The 18774-nt window shown below is 40.6% G+C and overlaps 1 protein-coding gene across 1 annotated transcript in view; it reads right to left on the bottom strand.

Annotated features, from left to right (window-relative positions):
• slc4a8 (solute carrier family 4 member 8) overlaps positions 1 to 17875 on the bottom strand; it is a 33366-nt gene extending 15491 nt beyond the window's left edge. The window contains exons 1-3 of the mRNA XM_039612710.1: positions 17556 to 17875; positions 2746 to 2827; positions 75 to 227 (exon numbers count right to left, since the gene is read on the bottom strand). Of these exons, the coding sequence (XP_039468644.1) occupies positions 75 to 227; positions 2746 to 2827; positions 17556 to 17600 (280 nt within the window). The 5' untranslated portion in view covers positions 17601 to 17875. The remainder of the gene's footprint in view (positions 1 to 74; positions 228 to 2745; positions 2828 to 17555) is intronic.
• Positions 17876 to 18774: the final 899 nt, after the last annotated feature.

Genomic DNA, 18774 nt, shown 5'->3' with positions numbered 1-18774 from the left:
CTAAACTGTAAAACACTTTAAGTAATGGGGTAGCCTAAGAAAAAGTCTGATGTGTTTATTTCTGTACGCGCTACCATGACTAGAACTGGTTGTCTCATTCTCCTCGCTTTGCTGTGCTGCAATGCTGCTTGCCCTTCTGTCTCTCTTGCGGTGGCGGGAACCATGACCTTTGTGGTGACGATGGCTCTGCCTGGGCATCCGGACCCCAACAAACAGAGTCCTGTGACCTGAAAACGATGCAGAAAAAGACAAGAAAAATAAAAAGAAAGCATCTTTGATTACCGAGTAAACATCAAGCATTTTAATGTCACACAGACCGTTTCATTAGTTGCACATTATTAATGCACTTTAGTTGAACTTCATTTTATCTGACGAAAAGACTGTAAGGAGTTTAGTGGATTGACAAAACAAGTAGTTATTATGTAAATAGGCTAATCCGAGATGCAAGATGTCTTCAAATGTTCTATTTTTATTGTTAATTTATTTAATAAACATGAAACAGGAAGAGCTCCCGTTAGACCAAAGGGACTCACAATGAAGAGGTTTTTGCTCCTGCTGTCATTTGATTGCTGTGTGGTGAAGATTTGCAACCAGAATTTAAAACTGCACTGAAATTAAGTGTGTACTTTAAATACTGATGGTTACCTTGATAGAGCTTGAGTAATTTTATAATATTTGACTATAGACCATCTCTGTGACCTGTTTTTGTGCAATTAGTTTACTCTCTACAAGTATTTTTAAGTTTACCCACAATACTAAGAGCATTTAGCGCTTGGAAAAAGAATTATCTTCAAACACTGAGAGGGGAAAAAGATGAAGGAATAATGTGTCCAATGATTTCTCAGCATGCAGGATAAAAGTGAAAGCCATTAAACTCAGGCATAGGTGTTAAACTCCACGGGGAAAATGAGAAAACAACACCCTTCCTGTCCTATATTAGTCTCGACTGTTGCCATAGTTAATTATCATTAGTGGATTCAATTTCAAAAACAACATGCTGTGATAACCAAGAGGCTGATTGCATGTGACACTGGATATACTGGAGCTTTATCTGAATATTAGTCTTTTTGAAAAAAAAAAAAAAGAATAAACAACAGGCTTACACAAATAGATTTAAAAAATTTGTAGAGAATAATTCTGCATAAGACATATGAATTTTATTATTTTTGAAGGATGAGTGAACATACATGCAGGCACTCATGGACACACATCATTGATCAACATCTGGTCAACTCAGCATAGCGTAGTGCAGGACTTCATACATTTGTTTAGCAAGCAAGAGGTTACTGGTTCATTTCCAGCCAGAGATCCAGATCCTACATTGGTCTCATTTTCCACTTGGCAGACAAATATATTAACCACTACATTACACTTTTTGAATCTACCATCTGGCTGGGGCTTTTCTATGTGGAGTTTGCCTGCTCTTCCCATGTCTGTGTGTGCTAACTCTGGGTGCCCTGGGTTCCTACTACAGTCCGAGAACATGCAATTAGTCGAGTTAGGTTAATTCGTGATTCTAAATTAGGTATGAGTATGTCTGTCTCACTAAGCTGGGCCTGCAACAGGCTTGCAACCTGTTAGGGGTGTACTCTAAATACATAGCCATAGGGATCTGGTGCAATGTGGATGAGGAAGTGCTCAAAGGTAGGGGCTTTGGTTGTCTGATCCCATTCTGCTGAAACTGCTTCTTGGGATGTAGAAGATTACTTGTATTGTGGACAAGGGACCCAAACGAGTGTGTGAGACAGATATACAGCTAGATATAATCGGGAACACCTCAGGATACAGACTGGGATCTGGAACCGGCCTCCTGGTGAATGGTTGGAGTATAATCCACTCTGGAGTTGCCTTCAGTGTGAGGCAGTGAGAGGGGGTGGTCAGAGGTAAAAGTGGGCCACAGCGATCCAGCTGATTAAGTGTAATTAAGTTTTTTAATACAGTTTAATACTGTAGAGCCAATATATACAGGTTGCAAAAAGAACTACCCCCCCCCCCCCAAAAAAAAATAATACATGTTTCTGTATGGCTGCTGAGTCTTTCTAAAAAAGTGGGAGTAAATTCAGCTTTTGGAAAGCAATAACGATAGCTTCAGGAAAGTGTTCTTTTATATTGTAAAATGTGGTTTACATTGTAAAATCAGAACTTGGGTATACTTGTATCCATAAGCTTGGTGCTTATGCTGGATATGAGCTGGATGTTGTGTGGCTGTCTTGGCTGCAACCTCTGCAAGATGAAAGTGAAAGTGAAAGGTGGAAACTGTGGTCTGGGATTGGCAAACTTTGGTGCTGGTCCTCCTTTTTAAGGAGGAGGGCCAAGGGATGTGTTCTAACTTGAGAGGAATCACAGCTTTCCTGAAAAGGTGTGTGCCAGGGTGCTGGAGAGGACAGTCCATCCATTGGCTTAACATCAGATTCAGGACAAACAATACATTTTCCTTCTTTGTCATGGATCACTGGATCAGATCTTTATCCTCTTGAGGATTTTTTTTATGTTGGGAGTCCTGCTCGGTGGCACTTCAGGACTATAGGTTATCAGGCCTGTTGTTAAAAGGCTATGTGGTCCATGTACAACTACAGAGAATGCTTTTTTTGGTACCTCTGAAAGTCATACTTGCAGCAGTACAAGTCAGACGGTCTAAAATAAATCTTAAAAACAAAACAAAAACAAAACTGTGACAGATGGATTCTTGCTGACCCTGTATTTTACACATGGGGGCAGCTTTCAACAGATCTGCAAGTTACTCACCTTCCAGTTCTTCCTTCTCATAGTGGATGTTCAGCACAGAGCTGGTTCCTCCCTGATCTACCACCACCTCCTCATCAGGCCTCTGATGGACACAGATATAAAAAAGACACATGCAAGCATAATGATTCTGCTTTCATTTTTAATTTTTGGTGTAATCAATGCTCTTTGTCTCTAGTAGCCATATTGATTCGGTGGAAATGTTGATCGTCTTCAGGCTTTAAAGATTAGGCCCTGAAAGAAAGTCTTAAAGGTTATTAAGTCAAGAAGTTTCCTGATAAGGAGAAGCTACTGTCACCGCAATGGAGGCCAAAGTTTTTCCACGAGAAGCATCAAATTCCTGACAGTTATTCTTAGAATGTCTGGTATGGACACATGCAGGAGGACAGGCAGGCGTGCACACTCGACAGCACACAGACACACACACACACAGCAGAGGTAAAAAGAGTATGAGTGCTAGGCTCTGCTGTCCTGGGGATATCAAATCAAATTAACAAAGAGCCATTTCCATTGGTGATGAATCTGTTGGCAGACTGCTGCAGGATGTTGCTCTTCTAAGAAACGGCGCAGTTAGCTCACATGCAGTGTGCATTTTCATTGAGAGTGTATCTGACCTATGATAATAAGGGCAGATTGCTCCAAAACATGTTACAAAATGTTTGGAGCAACTGTACTGCTCCATTGTATCTGTTTACAGGATGTTTATAAATATATTACCACAATGAATTTTAAATGAAACAACTCATATGCAGACTTTGTGGGCTGAACAACAAGATTACATAAAAATGTGAGGAACTAAAGCATTTTTACACATAATCCCTTCATTTCAGGGGCTCAACAGTAATTGGACAAATTAAATAACTGAAAATAAAATGTTTATTTCTAATACTTGGATAAAAACCCTCTGTAGGCAAAGGGCCTGAAGTCTTGAATTCATGTACATCACCAGATTCTGGGTTTCCCCAATTTTAATGCTCTGCCAGGCCTTTACTGCAGCAGCTGTAGTTGTTGTTTGTTTGTGGGCCTTTCTGTCCGAAGTTTAGTCTTCAACAAGTGAAATGCATGTTCAGTTGGGTTGAGATCAGGTGACTGACTGAGCCATTCAAGAATTTTCCACTTCTTTGCTTTAATAAGCTCCTGGGTTGTTAAGGCTGTATGTTTTGGGTCTTTGTCCATCTGTATTATGAAATACTGCCCAATCGGTTTGACTGCGTGTAGCTGAATCTGAGCAGACAGTCTGTTCTGTGTCACATCATCATTAAACACTAGCGTCCCAGTGCCACTGGCAGCCATGCACACCCAAGCCATCACACTGCCCCCGCCATGTTTCACAGCTGATGTGGTATGCTTTGGATCATGAGCTGTTGCAGATCTTCTCTATACTTTTTCTTGCCATCATTCTGGCAGAGGTAGATCTTGGTTTCATCTGTCCAAAGAATATTTTTCCAGAACTGTGTTGGATTTTTTAGACCTTAGCAAAGTCCAATGTAGCCTTTATATTCTTGAGGCTTATGAATGGCTTGCACCTTGCAGTGAACTCTATGTATTTACTTTCATGCAGTCTTCTCTTAATTGGTAGACTAGACAGGAGCCTACCTCCTGGAGAGTGTTGTTCAGTTGGTTGTTGTTAAGGGGAAATGATTCTGCCATCATAAACCACTGTTGTCTTCCATGGAGACCAGGTCTTTTTGTGTTGCTGAGCTCACCAGTACTTTCTTTCTTTCTCGGGATGTACCAAACTGTAGATTTTGCCACTCCTGTTATTGTAGCAATTTATCAGATGGGTTTTTTCCTGTTTCCGCAGCTCATGGAAGGCTTGTTTCACCTGCACGGAGCACCTCCTTAGCAGCTCATTTGACCCCATGTTGTCTATTTAAACCAAAGACTTCCAAATGCCAACACCACACCTCAAATCAACTCCAGGGCTTTTATATTTTTAATTGATAATGACATAACAAAGGAATTTCCCACACCTGCCCATTAAACAGCCTCTGAGTCCAATTACTTTTGTTCCCTTTAAAAAGAGGGCGACACATGTTAAGGAGCTAAAAATCCTAAACCCTTTATTCAATTTGAATGCGGATAGCCTTAAATGAAAGCTGACAGTCTACACATTATGTCCATTATATAACTATAACTGAGATATGTTTCAGTAAACCGGTAAAAAAACAAACATTTGTAAGTGTCCAAATATATATGGACCTAACTAGTATAGTATGTTGCTAGTTGGAGCTATTACCAGTAAAATACATTGACAGTTGTTGTAGTTTTGCCTCTGTACACTATCACATAGACTGAAGTGCATACTTTGAGTTTTGATTAAAGGGGTTTTCCACAAATGTTTCATTAACAGAATCCGACATTTTTATACATAGTCTCCCTATTTCAGAGGCTCAAAATTAATTGAACAAACTAACAGGATTTTAAATGTAAAGATTATTTTTATTACTTGGATGAAAATCCTTTGCAGTCAGTGAAGTCTACAACCCATGGATATCACCAAATGCTGTCTCCTTCCTTTATATGCTCTGTCAGACGTTTACAGCAGTTATCTTCAGTTGTTGCTTGTTTGTGGGTTTCAGTAACTGAAAAGCTGCTCTACCTGGCTGAAATCAGGTGACTGATTTTAACCCCTTTTTGCCTTGTCAAATTCTGGAGTTGCTTTTGCAATATGGTTTTGGGTATTTGCACTGTGAAGCACTGTTTGATCAGTTTAGCAGAATTCCCCTGCTATAATATTTCCTTCATCATGTTTAAAGATCATATGATATGCTTTGGATCATTACTTGTTTTTCTCATTCTCCATACTTTTCTTTTCCCATCATTCTGGTATAGGTTCGTCTCGGATTCATCCAAAGGGTTGTTTTTTGTCAGAACTGTGAGTGCTCTTTTAGATATTTTAGCAAAGTCTAATGTGACCTTCCTCTTCTTGAGTGTTGTTGTAAACGCTCTGTGCCCATTCACGAAGAAAACTCTTGATTGTGAACTTTGACAATAATATATCTACCCTCTTCTCTTTGTCTTGGTTTTTCAGCCTAATGATGGCCTTCCTCACTTGCACTGACTTCTCTTTGGTCCTCATATTTAAAATTACAGTCAACAAGTTGAATCAACTTCAGAAATGTTGTCTGTCTCCTTTGTCAGGGTGAGGAGTTAGGCCATTCGTGAGGGACTCAGAGTAGAACTGTGACTCCCCCCACATCTGGGCTCATCTTATCAGGAGACAGCCCTGGGCAGACTCAGGACATGCTGGAGAGATTATATCTCTCAGTTGGCTTGGGATGTGGTTGCCACCACAACCTTTACCTAGATAAGTGGCAGAAAATGGAAGGATGAATACATTTGTCATGAAATAACAAGGGAACAGGTCTCACCTGCTCATGAAACTTCTTGTTTGCCAGTGGGCCAATTATTTTTGAACCTTTAAAAATAGGGATATATATATAAAAATATCTAATGCTAAACGTTTGTAAACCCCTTGAAATAAAGATGAACATCTGCACTTCAATCACATATTGTCCTTGTTAAGTTTGAAGTTATTTAGATCAATTTGGGGTCATCTTCCTATAATTAGGCGATGTAGGGGGTAACAACCTCACAGATGTGGTCACAGTCCTCTGTGATGATTTATTATTTCAGTAGTTCAGATAACATAGTTCAGAAATAAAACCTCCACTCACTGTGACGTCTACTTTTGCTGACGTCAATATGCCTGTGACAGTGGGCACTGCACCAGTCTATAAATAAATGTAAATCGATGAAGGGATGCATGATGCCATAAATCCCTACCAGCAGCAGAATACAAACACACATGCAGACACTGATATATATAATCTGCTTTCTACACTATGCATGCTTTTGCCAACTCTGTATGCATTGTGTTTACATACTGGCAATGCTACTGTGATTGCATGTGGGTGGATGCAGAATTCTGTGGAACAAAAATATAGATTTTTAATCAATAGCTTTAAGAAAATATGATAATCTAATTTATAGCAAAGCTGCTTTGTGAGCATTTGTCTCAACAGGTGTGCATGAGGAATACATAATTGTCATACCATATATTGAATGATGGCTGAGAGTATCTGGATAATCCATTCATTGCGTTGCCTTTTAGGGGAAAAACTAAAGGGGAAACACTGAAGACTTGCAGTGTCTCTTTCAGCAATGTTTTGCTGTGGCTGGGATCGCTGCATAATGACCACAGCAGCAAAAATAGTTGCAATATGTCTTCCCGAAGGGCTTTTGGATTGTAATATTAGCTTGGTCTACAGCAGAGCCACTGACTCACATTTGTCAGACATGCACGTAAGAACAAGAACCTGGACAATGCTACAAAGAATTCACATGAACACAATACGTAAGGACGATTAGCTCTTTCAATCATCTATTTGAAAATATATCTGAATGACGACTTGCTAAAATACCAGAAACACCCTCAACTCAGTTGTTTCGGGTTTTTCTTCCATGTGCGGCCCATTTCAAGTCTCTCAACAGAAATTCAACAGGGTTCCAAACTTTGGCTTTCACTGGCGCAGTCCCTCAATTTATTCTCTTTAGAACCATCCTTTGGTGGATTCGCTAGCACGCTTAGAATCACTGCCCTGATGAAAGGACCACTTCAGTTACCGTGGTCAGAGAGATGGCCTTTTGCTTGCACAAAATGTCAAATCTGAACAAAGAAAAAAAAATCCATAGTATATAATTATGATCACAGTTGGAGAAATATATCCTGATACATAAAGCCTGTCAACACACAAAACTTCTATTGCACTCCAGTAGCCTGTCTGTATCACTGTAAGAGTGTGTTATGGAGCAAGAGCTTTTTATTTCTCACAGGGTTTAACTGATAAAACCCCACGCATGTTTTATTGCAAAAACTCAATGGTTTCTGGCTGCACTTATGAAATGTGATTTAAAAACAAGACAGTGCTGTAAGTGTGTCTGTAACCTCTACTTCAGACAGTATTTATATGCACACTGAAGTCCCAAAGCAGTATTTAATCTTCCACTTTCTTTAGCCTCTCCATGCTGCTAAAAATGGAACAGCTAAGCATATTAACATAAGATTCTGATAAGGAAAAAGTAATTAACATGCAGTTCAAACAGATGAATGTCTTACTCTATTATAAGCAAAAATTCAAATCCACAACACACTTGGGTTATGTTTTATAACAGCCTCTTTCAAATGAGCTTAAAAGAAACACAATGGGTGGTCTGGTGCTGCCTTCTTGCCTCCTTTCACATCCTCTCTACCATATCAGTGCTTTGGGATTTCTTTTTTCTTCTTCGGTGACTGAGCACTTCATATTCCCAAGCCAATTCTGTTATTTCAAAGATTAAGGGTACCTAATTAGGTAGTCATGCTTTGGCCAAACGCTGAATGTGACTCAAGGTTTTATAATGATGAAAGGAATAAAATGTGGTGGCAGAAAAAAAAATTCCTCTGGCCACGTGTATTTGGGCTACATGTAGCAGCTAAGTGCATCGAAGTTTCATTTAATTCTACATATGCTTCTGAGGCAGGACAGCCATACAACAATACATCTGCTGATGAAAATAAGTCTAACTAAAACACTATCAGCTTATTCACAAGGGTTCACCACAGTGAGCAGCTCCACATGTTTGATTACACCGGATGCACTTCCTGACTCAACCCCAAAGGGATTTGTGTCTCCTCCCAGGATCAAACTGGGGCTCTTTCACTTGTTAAGCAAATGTGTAAACCACTACACTACAGAGCCATGAAAACAGCACTTGACTAAAACACTATTTACTCCAGAGTAATGTCTGCTTTATAGTTTTATCCTTTTGGTTGCTCCCTTAGGTGGTCTCCACAGTGGATCATCTGCCTCTATCCCTAACATCCTCCTCTGTCACACAAACCCACTGCATGTCCTCCTTCACTACACCCATGAAACTTCTACCTGGTCTTCCATATTCAACATCCTTTGTCCAGCGTATCCACTGGTATCCACTGTAATTCCTCAAAACACGACCAAACCATCTCAGCCTTGCCTCTCTCAACCTGAGCTGTCACTGTGTTCACTTCTAATCCTGTTCCTCTTTGTTTTCTTTGAACTAGAGTACTCAGCTATTTTAGATTTTTATATCTTAAAAAATAAAAGTGGATACTTGTGATCTGTTTTTAAAGATTTATGTCTTTATTCCTAACACATGGACTAACAAACAGAGGCAGTGTCATGATCCTGGGCCATGTTGGCCCAGCATTCTTGGTTCTCTTGTATTTTTGGTATGTTGTTCTGTATTTAGGCCATGGTTCCTGCCCTGTTACGTTGTTCCTTATGTGTTTTCCCCCTTGTGGCTCTTACCCCCTGTGTGCCCCTCTGTGTATCTGAGCCCTCGTCTCTCCTTGTGTTTTATTCCATGTTTTCCCCAGCCCGTTATGTCTGTGCTCTCCCCGTGCTCTCTCTCCTCCTGTCTGAACCTCTGTACTTCCTGTTTTACTTTGACAGTCTCCCGTCAGTGTTGCGTTTACTCCTGCCTTGTCTTGTTATGATTATCAGTGTCACCTGTGTTCCTCGTGTGCTCCCACTTCCCTCGTTAACCCTCTGTGTATTTAGGTCTGCGTCTCCCTCAGTTCTGTGTCGCGTTCTCCCTCATGTCTGTGTGCCCCTCCGTGTGTTTCCTCGTAAGTCAGTTACCTTAGTACTTCCCAGTTTAGTTTCATGTTATTTTGTCTCGCTATTATCTTTTGTCAGCAATAAAGCTGTATTTTGAGTTCAGTCCTGTTTTCCCATGAGTTTGCGTTTGGGTCCTCATCCTGCCTACACACAGCCTAACCATGACAGGCAGGGGCTGCATTGGTTGGTTTCCTGGTTTATTATCTTATAGTAATGCAACTTTTGCTTCAGAAGATAGTCTTGCTCAGTAAAACTGCAGACATGTGTGCAAAGACAACTATTTAAACAGTGATGCCCAAGAGATGTATCTCTTACAATACACACAACTTCAAGGTTACATTTGTAGAAGAACCATCCATCCATAGATTTATCCTTTTTCTATAGTACTTATCCAAAATGACGGAAGGCTTCCACTTGGGTGGTCTCAGAATCTCATCTCTGCTTTTCACAGATGATGTGGTTCTGTTGGGTTCATCAGGTGGTTGCCTCCAGTTCGCATCGGAGCGGTTTGCAGCGGAGTGTGAAGCAGCGGAAATGAGAATCAGCACCTCCAAGTCTGCCATGGGCCTCTCCCAGAAAAAAAACCCCAGGATCATGACAAACAGAAGTACCATATGTACGTACAAAAGAACTGGGATGCCCACTTTCACTTTCAATTTACTGGTAGCATCACATAAAAGTTGGGACAGCACCACGTTTAGCACTGTGCAGCATTCCCTCTTCTGTTAACAAAGAGTATGTAAACATCTGGGAATGTCTGAACAGACCGGCTGTTGGACCAACAACAATCGGTAAATGCGACACAAACAACCTGCTGCTTAACACCGAGAAGACTAAGGAGCTCATCGTGGACTACAGGAGGAATGCTGACCCACATCCACCCATCCACATTAAGGGGATGGCTGTGGAGCGTGTGAGCAGCTTCAAGTTCCTGGGAGTCCACATCTCCGAGGATCTCATCTGGACGACCAACTGCTCCAAGCTGGTCAAGAAGGCTCACCAGCGCCTCTTCTTCTTGAGGACTCTGAGGAAGAACCACCTTTCCTCAGACATCCTGGTGAACTTCTATCGCTGCACCATCGAGAGCATCCTGACCAACTGTATAACAGTCTGGTACGGGAACTGCTCTGCCTCGGACCGGAAGGCGTTGCAGAGGGTCGTGAAAACTGCCCAGCGCATCGCCGGAGCACCACTTCCTGCCATAAAGGACATCTACAGGAAGCGGTGTCTGAAAAGGGCTGGGAAAATCATCAAAGACCCCAGTCACCCATCACATGGACTCTTCACCCTCCTGCCCTCTGGGAGGCGCTACAGGAGCGTCCGGACTAAGACCACCAGGTACCGGAACAGCTTCTTTCCCACAGCTGTCAGACTCCTGAACTCTGCCTCCTGACATCTGACCCACGTTAAACTCATGGACTGAACATACACACACCCACAACCACTAGCACTTTACCACTACTGTATAGTTCTGTGTAGATAATCATTCTGTACATACGATAATTTTTAATCCCACAACTGTTTATAACTTACATAGTTCACATTCTGTATAACTGTATATCTCAGATTTCTGTATAGTTTTTATTTCATATTTATATCCTGTTCATAGCCTGTACATAGCTTGTACTCACTACAGCCTGTACATACTTATAGTTATAGAATATTCATAACATACTTCACACTGTGTACATTATAACATACCATAATAGACCCCATTCTGTAATATACTTACACATCTCTATTATTGCTAATATATATTGTAATATATCTATATCACGACTAAAGCACTTTCTGGATGGATGCAAACTGCATTTCGTTGCCCTGTACCTGTGACATGTGCAATGACAATAAAGTTGAATTCTATTCTATTGAATTCTATTCTATTCTAAATCTAAGTTCTTGGGACATGTTGCTGGCATCAAACTTCATGAAATGGTGAAATGTCTAAATTTAAACATTCAAACATTCAATATGTTTTCTGCATTTGGTTGTGAATAAAATATGGGTTTATGAGATCTGCAGTTCATTGCATTCTGTTTTACTGACATTTTAAACACAGTCCCATTTTTGTTTTTTTGATTAGGGTTTGCATTTATGAAAGACAGAAAAACATGTGAAAGACAGAACATCCACACAAACCAGGTCATTCAAATCTACTGCTCAAAGCTCTGTGTGCATTCACATGTAGCTGTGATTTTCTCTCACACACAATGCCCCAGTAATCTTTGTAGCTGTGCAGGTGTTAGTGGTTTAATGCAGTTTATAGGTTTGGGCTCAGGCTGCAGGCAGTCAGCTCCATTAGAACTGCAGCTTTACTAAACATATAGATACACTTCAAAAGAGGGACGACTCTAAAAGCTCTTTGTCCCAGATAGGCTATCAGATCAGATCAATTAGTTTGTTTCCATTTTGCACACACGCACGCACACACACACTCATGTCGGGTGTTCATATCTTGTGGGGACATCTAACTGACACAATGCTTTCCCTAGTCACTTACCCTAACTCTAACCATCCAAAATAAATGCCTAATCCTAACCCTCAGCCTAAACCTAACCAAAGCCCAATTGTAACCCTGCCACTAAAACCACAATTTGAGTCTCAAAAGTGTCTTCAAACTTGTGGGGACCAGGATTTTGGACCCACAAGTATAGTAAACTTCCAATTTTTGGTCCCCACAAAGATATGAATACATGCTCACACACACATACACACACTCACACACAGACCAAGAGATGCAAAATCTACAACAATAACTTTGACTACAGAGTGAAGCTGCATTTCAGAGAGGAAAAGATGCAACATGAAAGAAATAAAAGATCGTCACTGTGGGCGAGATCAGATTACACAACCATGTATCTATTCCATGATTATGATGTTCTCCTCAGTCCATGCTTGTGACTCACAGCCCGCAGTCATCCAGGTCGCACTTGACTAACAGCGCTTCCTTAATGGCAAAGTCATGCAGGTATGGGGTTTTTTTTCACATGTTAATGGTTCCCTGTCATTCACAACTCACCTCTCCTGTGTCACGTTACACGCTTCAGCTAATTAAAGCCTCACATGGAACTCAAAGTTTTGTTTGTTCCCTCTGTGGGAGCACATCTGTGACCCTCAAAGCACGCACGTGTGCGTAATTTTCCACTGACAGAGCAAGTCATTTGTGTGATTCTGCCTGTTTTTATATCCTGGCAACCGGACCTCTTTCTTTACTCTTTTCCTCAAGCTCAATATCTGCCACCGTACTGAGGTGGGATTATGGCTCAATAATTTTCCCAACAGATTAGCACGACTGTACCACAGGATCAGTTCACTGCCAAAATGGCTCCCCGTCCTTGAGGTTCTGTCCTTTACCAGCATCTCGGTGTTAACAGCCGGCCCTCACCGAAGCTGCTTTGTGACTAAAAAGACGTGATAGTGTTAATTCAAATGACCTGCAGATATTATAATGTGAAAAAGCTGGAAAAGATCAGAACTTAAGAGCACTGTATTCTCATAAATAAACTCTAGCTATGTTTTGCTTTCTTGGAACATCAGAGGTATTTGCCCTCCAGATTTTTCCAAAGTAATGTGACTTTTTTAAAGGATGGTCTTTTTAACTATTCTGAAGCTTCTTGTTGATGTGCAATGAAGAGACAGTAATGTTAAGAGGCAAAATTGTGCGTAGAAAAAAAGACAGCGCCTTTTCCGGGGAATTAATCTGATGTTTTATGCCCTTTGAATATTTTAAATATTTAAAGGGTATGAAATAATATTTTTGTTCACCTAGTTAATGACAAACTGTTAGAATACAAACAAATGATTCTATGTATTACACTTTGCCAATATCAAAGATCCACATGCTGATGACTTCAAACACCTCAGTTTAGTGTCTCAGTATGAAAATGAAATGCGTGTTTGATACCTCTGAAAACGCAGAGCAGGCTGTCCCAGAAACATGTCAGATTCCCAGAGCAGGGTTGAATGTCCTACTTAGACTGCTGATAAAACCTGCCTGTGATGCAGGACGTCATCTTTAAGATAAGTATTATTTGACAAGGTGTTGTCGAAAAGCATCAAAGAGGATAAAAAACAAAACAACATATTGAACTGCTTATCGTCCCGAACAAGTAGAGCAGCAATGATTTGAATCCCCGTGTCCTAGCTGAGCGGGGCAATCGATGCTTGGCACCAAAATGCTCTCTGACTCCAACGGGGCTGCAAAGGAGCTGTGAGTGAAGTCAAAGCTGGCTGGCTACTATAAAGACTTTGAGATCTTGATGGAGAGCTTTGAAAACACAAGAGGCAGGAAAATGATGCACGTATGAGCAAAAAATTGTTGCAAAAATAAGCCTGTTTCAAAAGATGGACACCAGCTGCATTAGCACTGTACAGAGAACAGCCCTGCAACGCGCTGACTGATAGCTCATAAAAGTCTTTCCAAGATTAACAGCATGGCCTGAACTTTCAAGTCTTTTGAGATTTCATTCCTGACTTGACCAACCATAACATTGATTTTGTGCCCTGTAACGAAACAGTTTTTCAGCAAATCTTTTGAGACAAAATTTTCCTTCTCCTCCTTCACTGTGTTTCTCTGGCGTCTCCTATTTTTATCTTCAAACTCCAACAACACCCCACCTCCCTTTTCAGTGCTGACCCCCCTCTATTCCCCACACACAAGCACTCTGAATTGACAGCAGGGATATACAACCTGACTCAGACAACTGAGTCTGTCACTTCCAGACTGAGCTTTGTTTCTGAGAGCCTGGATTGGCACTTGGCGCCATAGCCCAAGGTTATTTAAGCCCCTTCCACAGCATGGCGACATTACAGATCTGGTGCAGACACATGTGACAGTGCTTCGCAAAGAGGAGGGGATGAACATGAATGGTGGAGAGGAAGAGGTATTGGTGAAAGACTGAAAGAGGAAAAGCGATAGCTGGGGGAGGTAGGATGAGAGGGACGGCTGTTTTGACTGTATCAGCCCACGAGTAGCATGACTCATACACACCTTATTCAATGCCACATGTTGAATTCAGCCTCCCTATAGCTCTCTCTCTCTAATTGTTTTCCTTCTAGAAAGATTACTGCCAGCTCAAATGGCTGTGTGGGTAAAAGACTGTAATATATACTGTGATTAAAAATTACACCTTCTACAATATAGTACACAATAAGGTTAAATAATCAAAAGCAAACACTAAAGTGGGCTGAGCACTGAGATTTGGGTTTTTAACTAATTCTCAGTCATCTGGCCCAAGAATTGAAAAAAAAAATACTAGTGCCAAAGTCCAGAGGACCAAAGGATTCCCAAAACCGTCTTCTATACCATTTCCTGAGTTTTGAAGAGTTTTTCAGAAATCTGTAATTATACATGCTCTTTCAAACTAAACGGCTGCCAATAATTGGATGGGCTGGTCATGCCTCATTACTATAATAATGTATTGACTGCCTTAAAAAATGAGAGTTTTAGTACAGTTTTCACATAACTTTTGGAAACTAGAATGTTGCTCTTTAAAGTACACATTCATTCATTAGATGGGGGCTTATTGATCACGGTCACTAAATGGACTCTATACCACAAAACTAATTAAAATGAAACTTTGGGGCCGATGCCAAATAGTTACCGTAAAGGGACTAAACTGGGAACTGTGACAGTTTTGTGCTTGATGGGCTTAAAATGCAGACAAATGCACGATGTGGAGTGCACTAAATTATTAACTGTAACTGAAATCACTTACAGTAGCAGGCCTGGGAGTGATACTGTGAACAGTTGAAAAGGAATACCTGTTTAGTTGGTTTAGTTAGAGATCTGGAAGTCATTGCTGTTCGTTTTGACTGTGTCTGTAGGCTTGTTTTTGCTGGTTTTATTTGGGCTTATTGATTTACATTTCTGTTAGATAAATGGAAGCAGTGAGGGAAAATTAAGTCGTCTCAATCAATACAATACTTTCCTTTATTGCAGGTACTGTATACACAGTGCATGAATGGCACTAAAAAAATTACACTGTGCTTACTAAAATGAAGCACTCAAGTTTGTAACAGTGAGACTAAACTTTGTGGGGTCTTACTTTACCAGTGGTTAAACTAAGGGTGTCAAAAATACAGCCCATGGACCAAAACCACCCTGCCAAAAGATTTAATCCAGTCCTCAAAGGGCTTTGCAAAGACAGAGGTCTGAGTCGTTGTCAGCTTTACAATCTTTTGTTGAAAAAGACAATTAGGAGCTTTTGACCAACATCCCGGTCACAGTTAAGCCGAGTAGCTGTCATGATGCATTTCACTAAGTTTGGGAGTTCTTTGCAGTGGCAGCACACTGGCTGAATGTGGAAATTTTGTGAAATTTCACTTATTTTTCTTAAAAAATAGTAGTTTATTAATTAAGTTCAAGTTTCACAAACGTGTTGCTCCTTGTTCTATGCAAAGGTTGTGCTAGTTGTGAGATCAAATTTGGCTGCATGGGGCGAATGGATTAAAAAGTCAATTTATGCAATCATTAAAGAGTATCTATTAACATTTACACAATAATTATTTCCCAAGCGTGACATTACTTCACCTGTTTAGTACTTGGAGAATGACATATATATAAAACTGACAATTTGCTTGATATAACAACATCTGTTTGTCCAGTCCTATATCCATATTCTTCCATGGTTGCACTTCAGCTTCAACTGATTTGTACTTTTTCCAGTAGTTGTATATGTAGTTACTTTGTATCTAAACCAAATATTTAAAAAATTTTTAACAAACCTCTAAAAAGAAAAAATATATATATATATATATATATATATATAAGGCAGTATCATAGATTAAACGTGGAAGCTGACATTATTCGCCTTTTATGCCAAGGAAACAAAGACGTCTCCATTTTAAATAAATTAATTAATAATTTAATAATTAACCCTTCATCAAATTATCTTTGAATGTGCTGCTATATCTAAGTGAAACTGTTCTATTCCCAGCCTTACTGCTGTTATCCATTTTTACATTTTGCATTTTCCTAAAAGAAATTACCTGTCTTTTCCCACCACCTGAGCCCCATCAGCAGCACCGTGTGAGAACTCAACAGGTTGCAGGTGGTATGAAAAGCAAAGGTCCACAACACATCACAGACATGGTGGAGAGACAATTATACAGGTTTTAACACAAGCTTACATAACGCTAATATTTGAAGAGCAAGCTTCTCTGGCCATTTCCTCTCCCTTTCTGAAAGCTGGCTAATCATATCAGAGACTTCCCAGCTCACCTCTGGTCTTATTCCATCTGTCTCTGGCTCAGACAGGATGCTATGAATCAAAAGGGTGACACGACTGTTAGGGTAGGCTGCATCAAGTCCATTACGCTGCCCAACTGCATGCCAGGGTGGTTATAATCAGTCTGTTCAAATGTTAATGATTGTCAGTTTGAATGAAGCCAGTGTGCTCACTGACTTGCTTATCCATACTGCTACCGAGATTCTGTTAGAGGACTGCACATCAGGACACTGGATCAAAACAATTTCCCCTTCAAACCACAGCTTTCCCACAAGCTGTCCCCCTTCTGTCTGTATGGAAGCAGACCCTCGGCTCTTTATAGAACACCATGTAAGAATGGCGTCAAGGTCATTTGAGGGTAACTAAGAAGAAATAGCACGCCGTTTAACTAAAAGTCAGCAGAAAATCCACCACACTCTCTATATTCCTTTTATTCTGCCTCGTGCACACGCGTCGTTCGGACCAACAGTTTTTAATGAGCGCTGTGTGGAGCCGGGGGAAATATCTAATCAATAATCTGCTGCACTCTCACAGCACCGTGTCCATGGCATTTACAGAGCGCAATCATTCATGTATTCTTGTGCGTTAGTCCCAGGAGCTACGACCCCTCTGCGCATTTCAATGCTCTCCGGAATCAGTGCACGTGTTCGCACCTCAGAACAACATCAACAACATCCCCCGATTACAGCATCATCCTATAGGGCAGGAAACACAACTTAACATCATACAAAATGTTTTACTGAGGACTCTTAACCATTAAAATATTCAGTTAGACGAATGCAATAAAAAGAATATTATAAACCTTCCAGAGTGCGCTCAATCTTTGAGTTTGAGAGAATCTCGCAGCATGGGACTACAGTTGTCGGAGGTTGTGTGCACCCTGCTCAGTGCCAGCCCACAGTGTCAAAGCAATGCAGTACACAGTTAAAGGCCACTTTACCTGGTAGCACAGTATACTCTCGGGGTCGTTGACTTGCGCGCTCATGGTCTCCTGGTTATCCTGCTTTACCTTCACGGAGTGTAAAGTGAGACTTTCACTGAGCCGCTTTGCGCTGTTTCCGGACGTTTTGAGTGAACAGTCACGAGTTGGCTACATCAGCTCCTTTTGTTTCTGCGGCCATATTAAGTGTTTACATCTATCTCAAAGGACTAAAGCGAAGAAAATGGTTATTTTGCTCCTGTGTTAAGATGATTTCCCAGTCGCGCTTCGAGCTCCCCTCCCTCCTGCTCTGGCTGTGTGAAAGCAGGATGCAGAGAGCATCACTGCAGCCTCATCCAATCAGAGCGCAGAGGTAAGCAACGAGCTGCGACGCATTGCTGCTACCAACACGTTGAAGCCAAGACTATTATGAGCCTACATAGCTTCTTTACAGTGTTCTTTCCAGCTGTTTCCGGTTGTGCGACTACTGTGCACAGCAAAAGGTTCAATTCCGTCCTTCTGCACACACCTAAAACGACTGAATAATCTTAATGTGACAAATAACTCAACCTACACAATAATGTATACTAACAGTATTTATCTTGTTTAAAGTTCTTTGGTGCTTCACCTGTTTATTATGCGTATGTTAGCTTTCTGTCTGTGAAAAGCGCTTAATTAATAAACTTTATTTACTTACTGTAGCGCAGATCCCGTCAAACTAAATTTGAAGCTGGGTATGTTTTAATGGGACAACGACGCACATCTTATTAATGCTAGTAAGTGGTCTGAAATACTGAAATCCACCATAAACAAAACAAAACAAAAAACATGCAGGTTAAAAGTCTGGTATATCACGTGAAGGCTGCTGCGTCATATATGCATAAATGTACGTACCATTTAAGAAAATATAACATATATCTATGCAAAAAAGTCGTTGTTCACTCATATGTTCCTCTTTTTCAATCACAAAGCTGTTAAAAACGGTTAACTGTCATTTCAGATGCCTTTTATCCTTTCTAGAAATCATATTTGGGTAAAGCTTCATCTTTACCAGTTCAATTAATTTTAAGAGACTGATATTTGTTGGAAAAGGCGTAAAATTTTCCAACCTATAACAATGAAATTCATGCAGTAGAATAAATGTTTTCATGTAGTCCAACAGCAGACTACTCTACCTGGACTAAACTCTTTGTGACTGCGGGTTTCGGGTTACCAAAATACGCAGATTGGTAACATAATA

This window comes from Oreochromis aureus, linkage group 5 (genome assembly GCF_013358895.1).
Source record: "Oreochromis aureus strain Israel breed Guangdong linkage group 5, ZZ_aureus, whole genome shotgun sequence".
Lineage (NCBI taxonomy): Eukaryota > Metazoa > Chordata > Actinopteri > Cichliformes > Cichlidae > Oreochromis > Oreochromis aureus.
The sequence above is the reverse complement of the archived record's forward strand: the minus strand, read 5'-3'. Positions and strand labels throughout refer to the sequence as shown.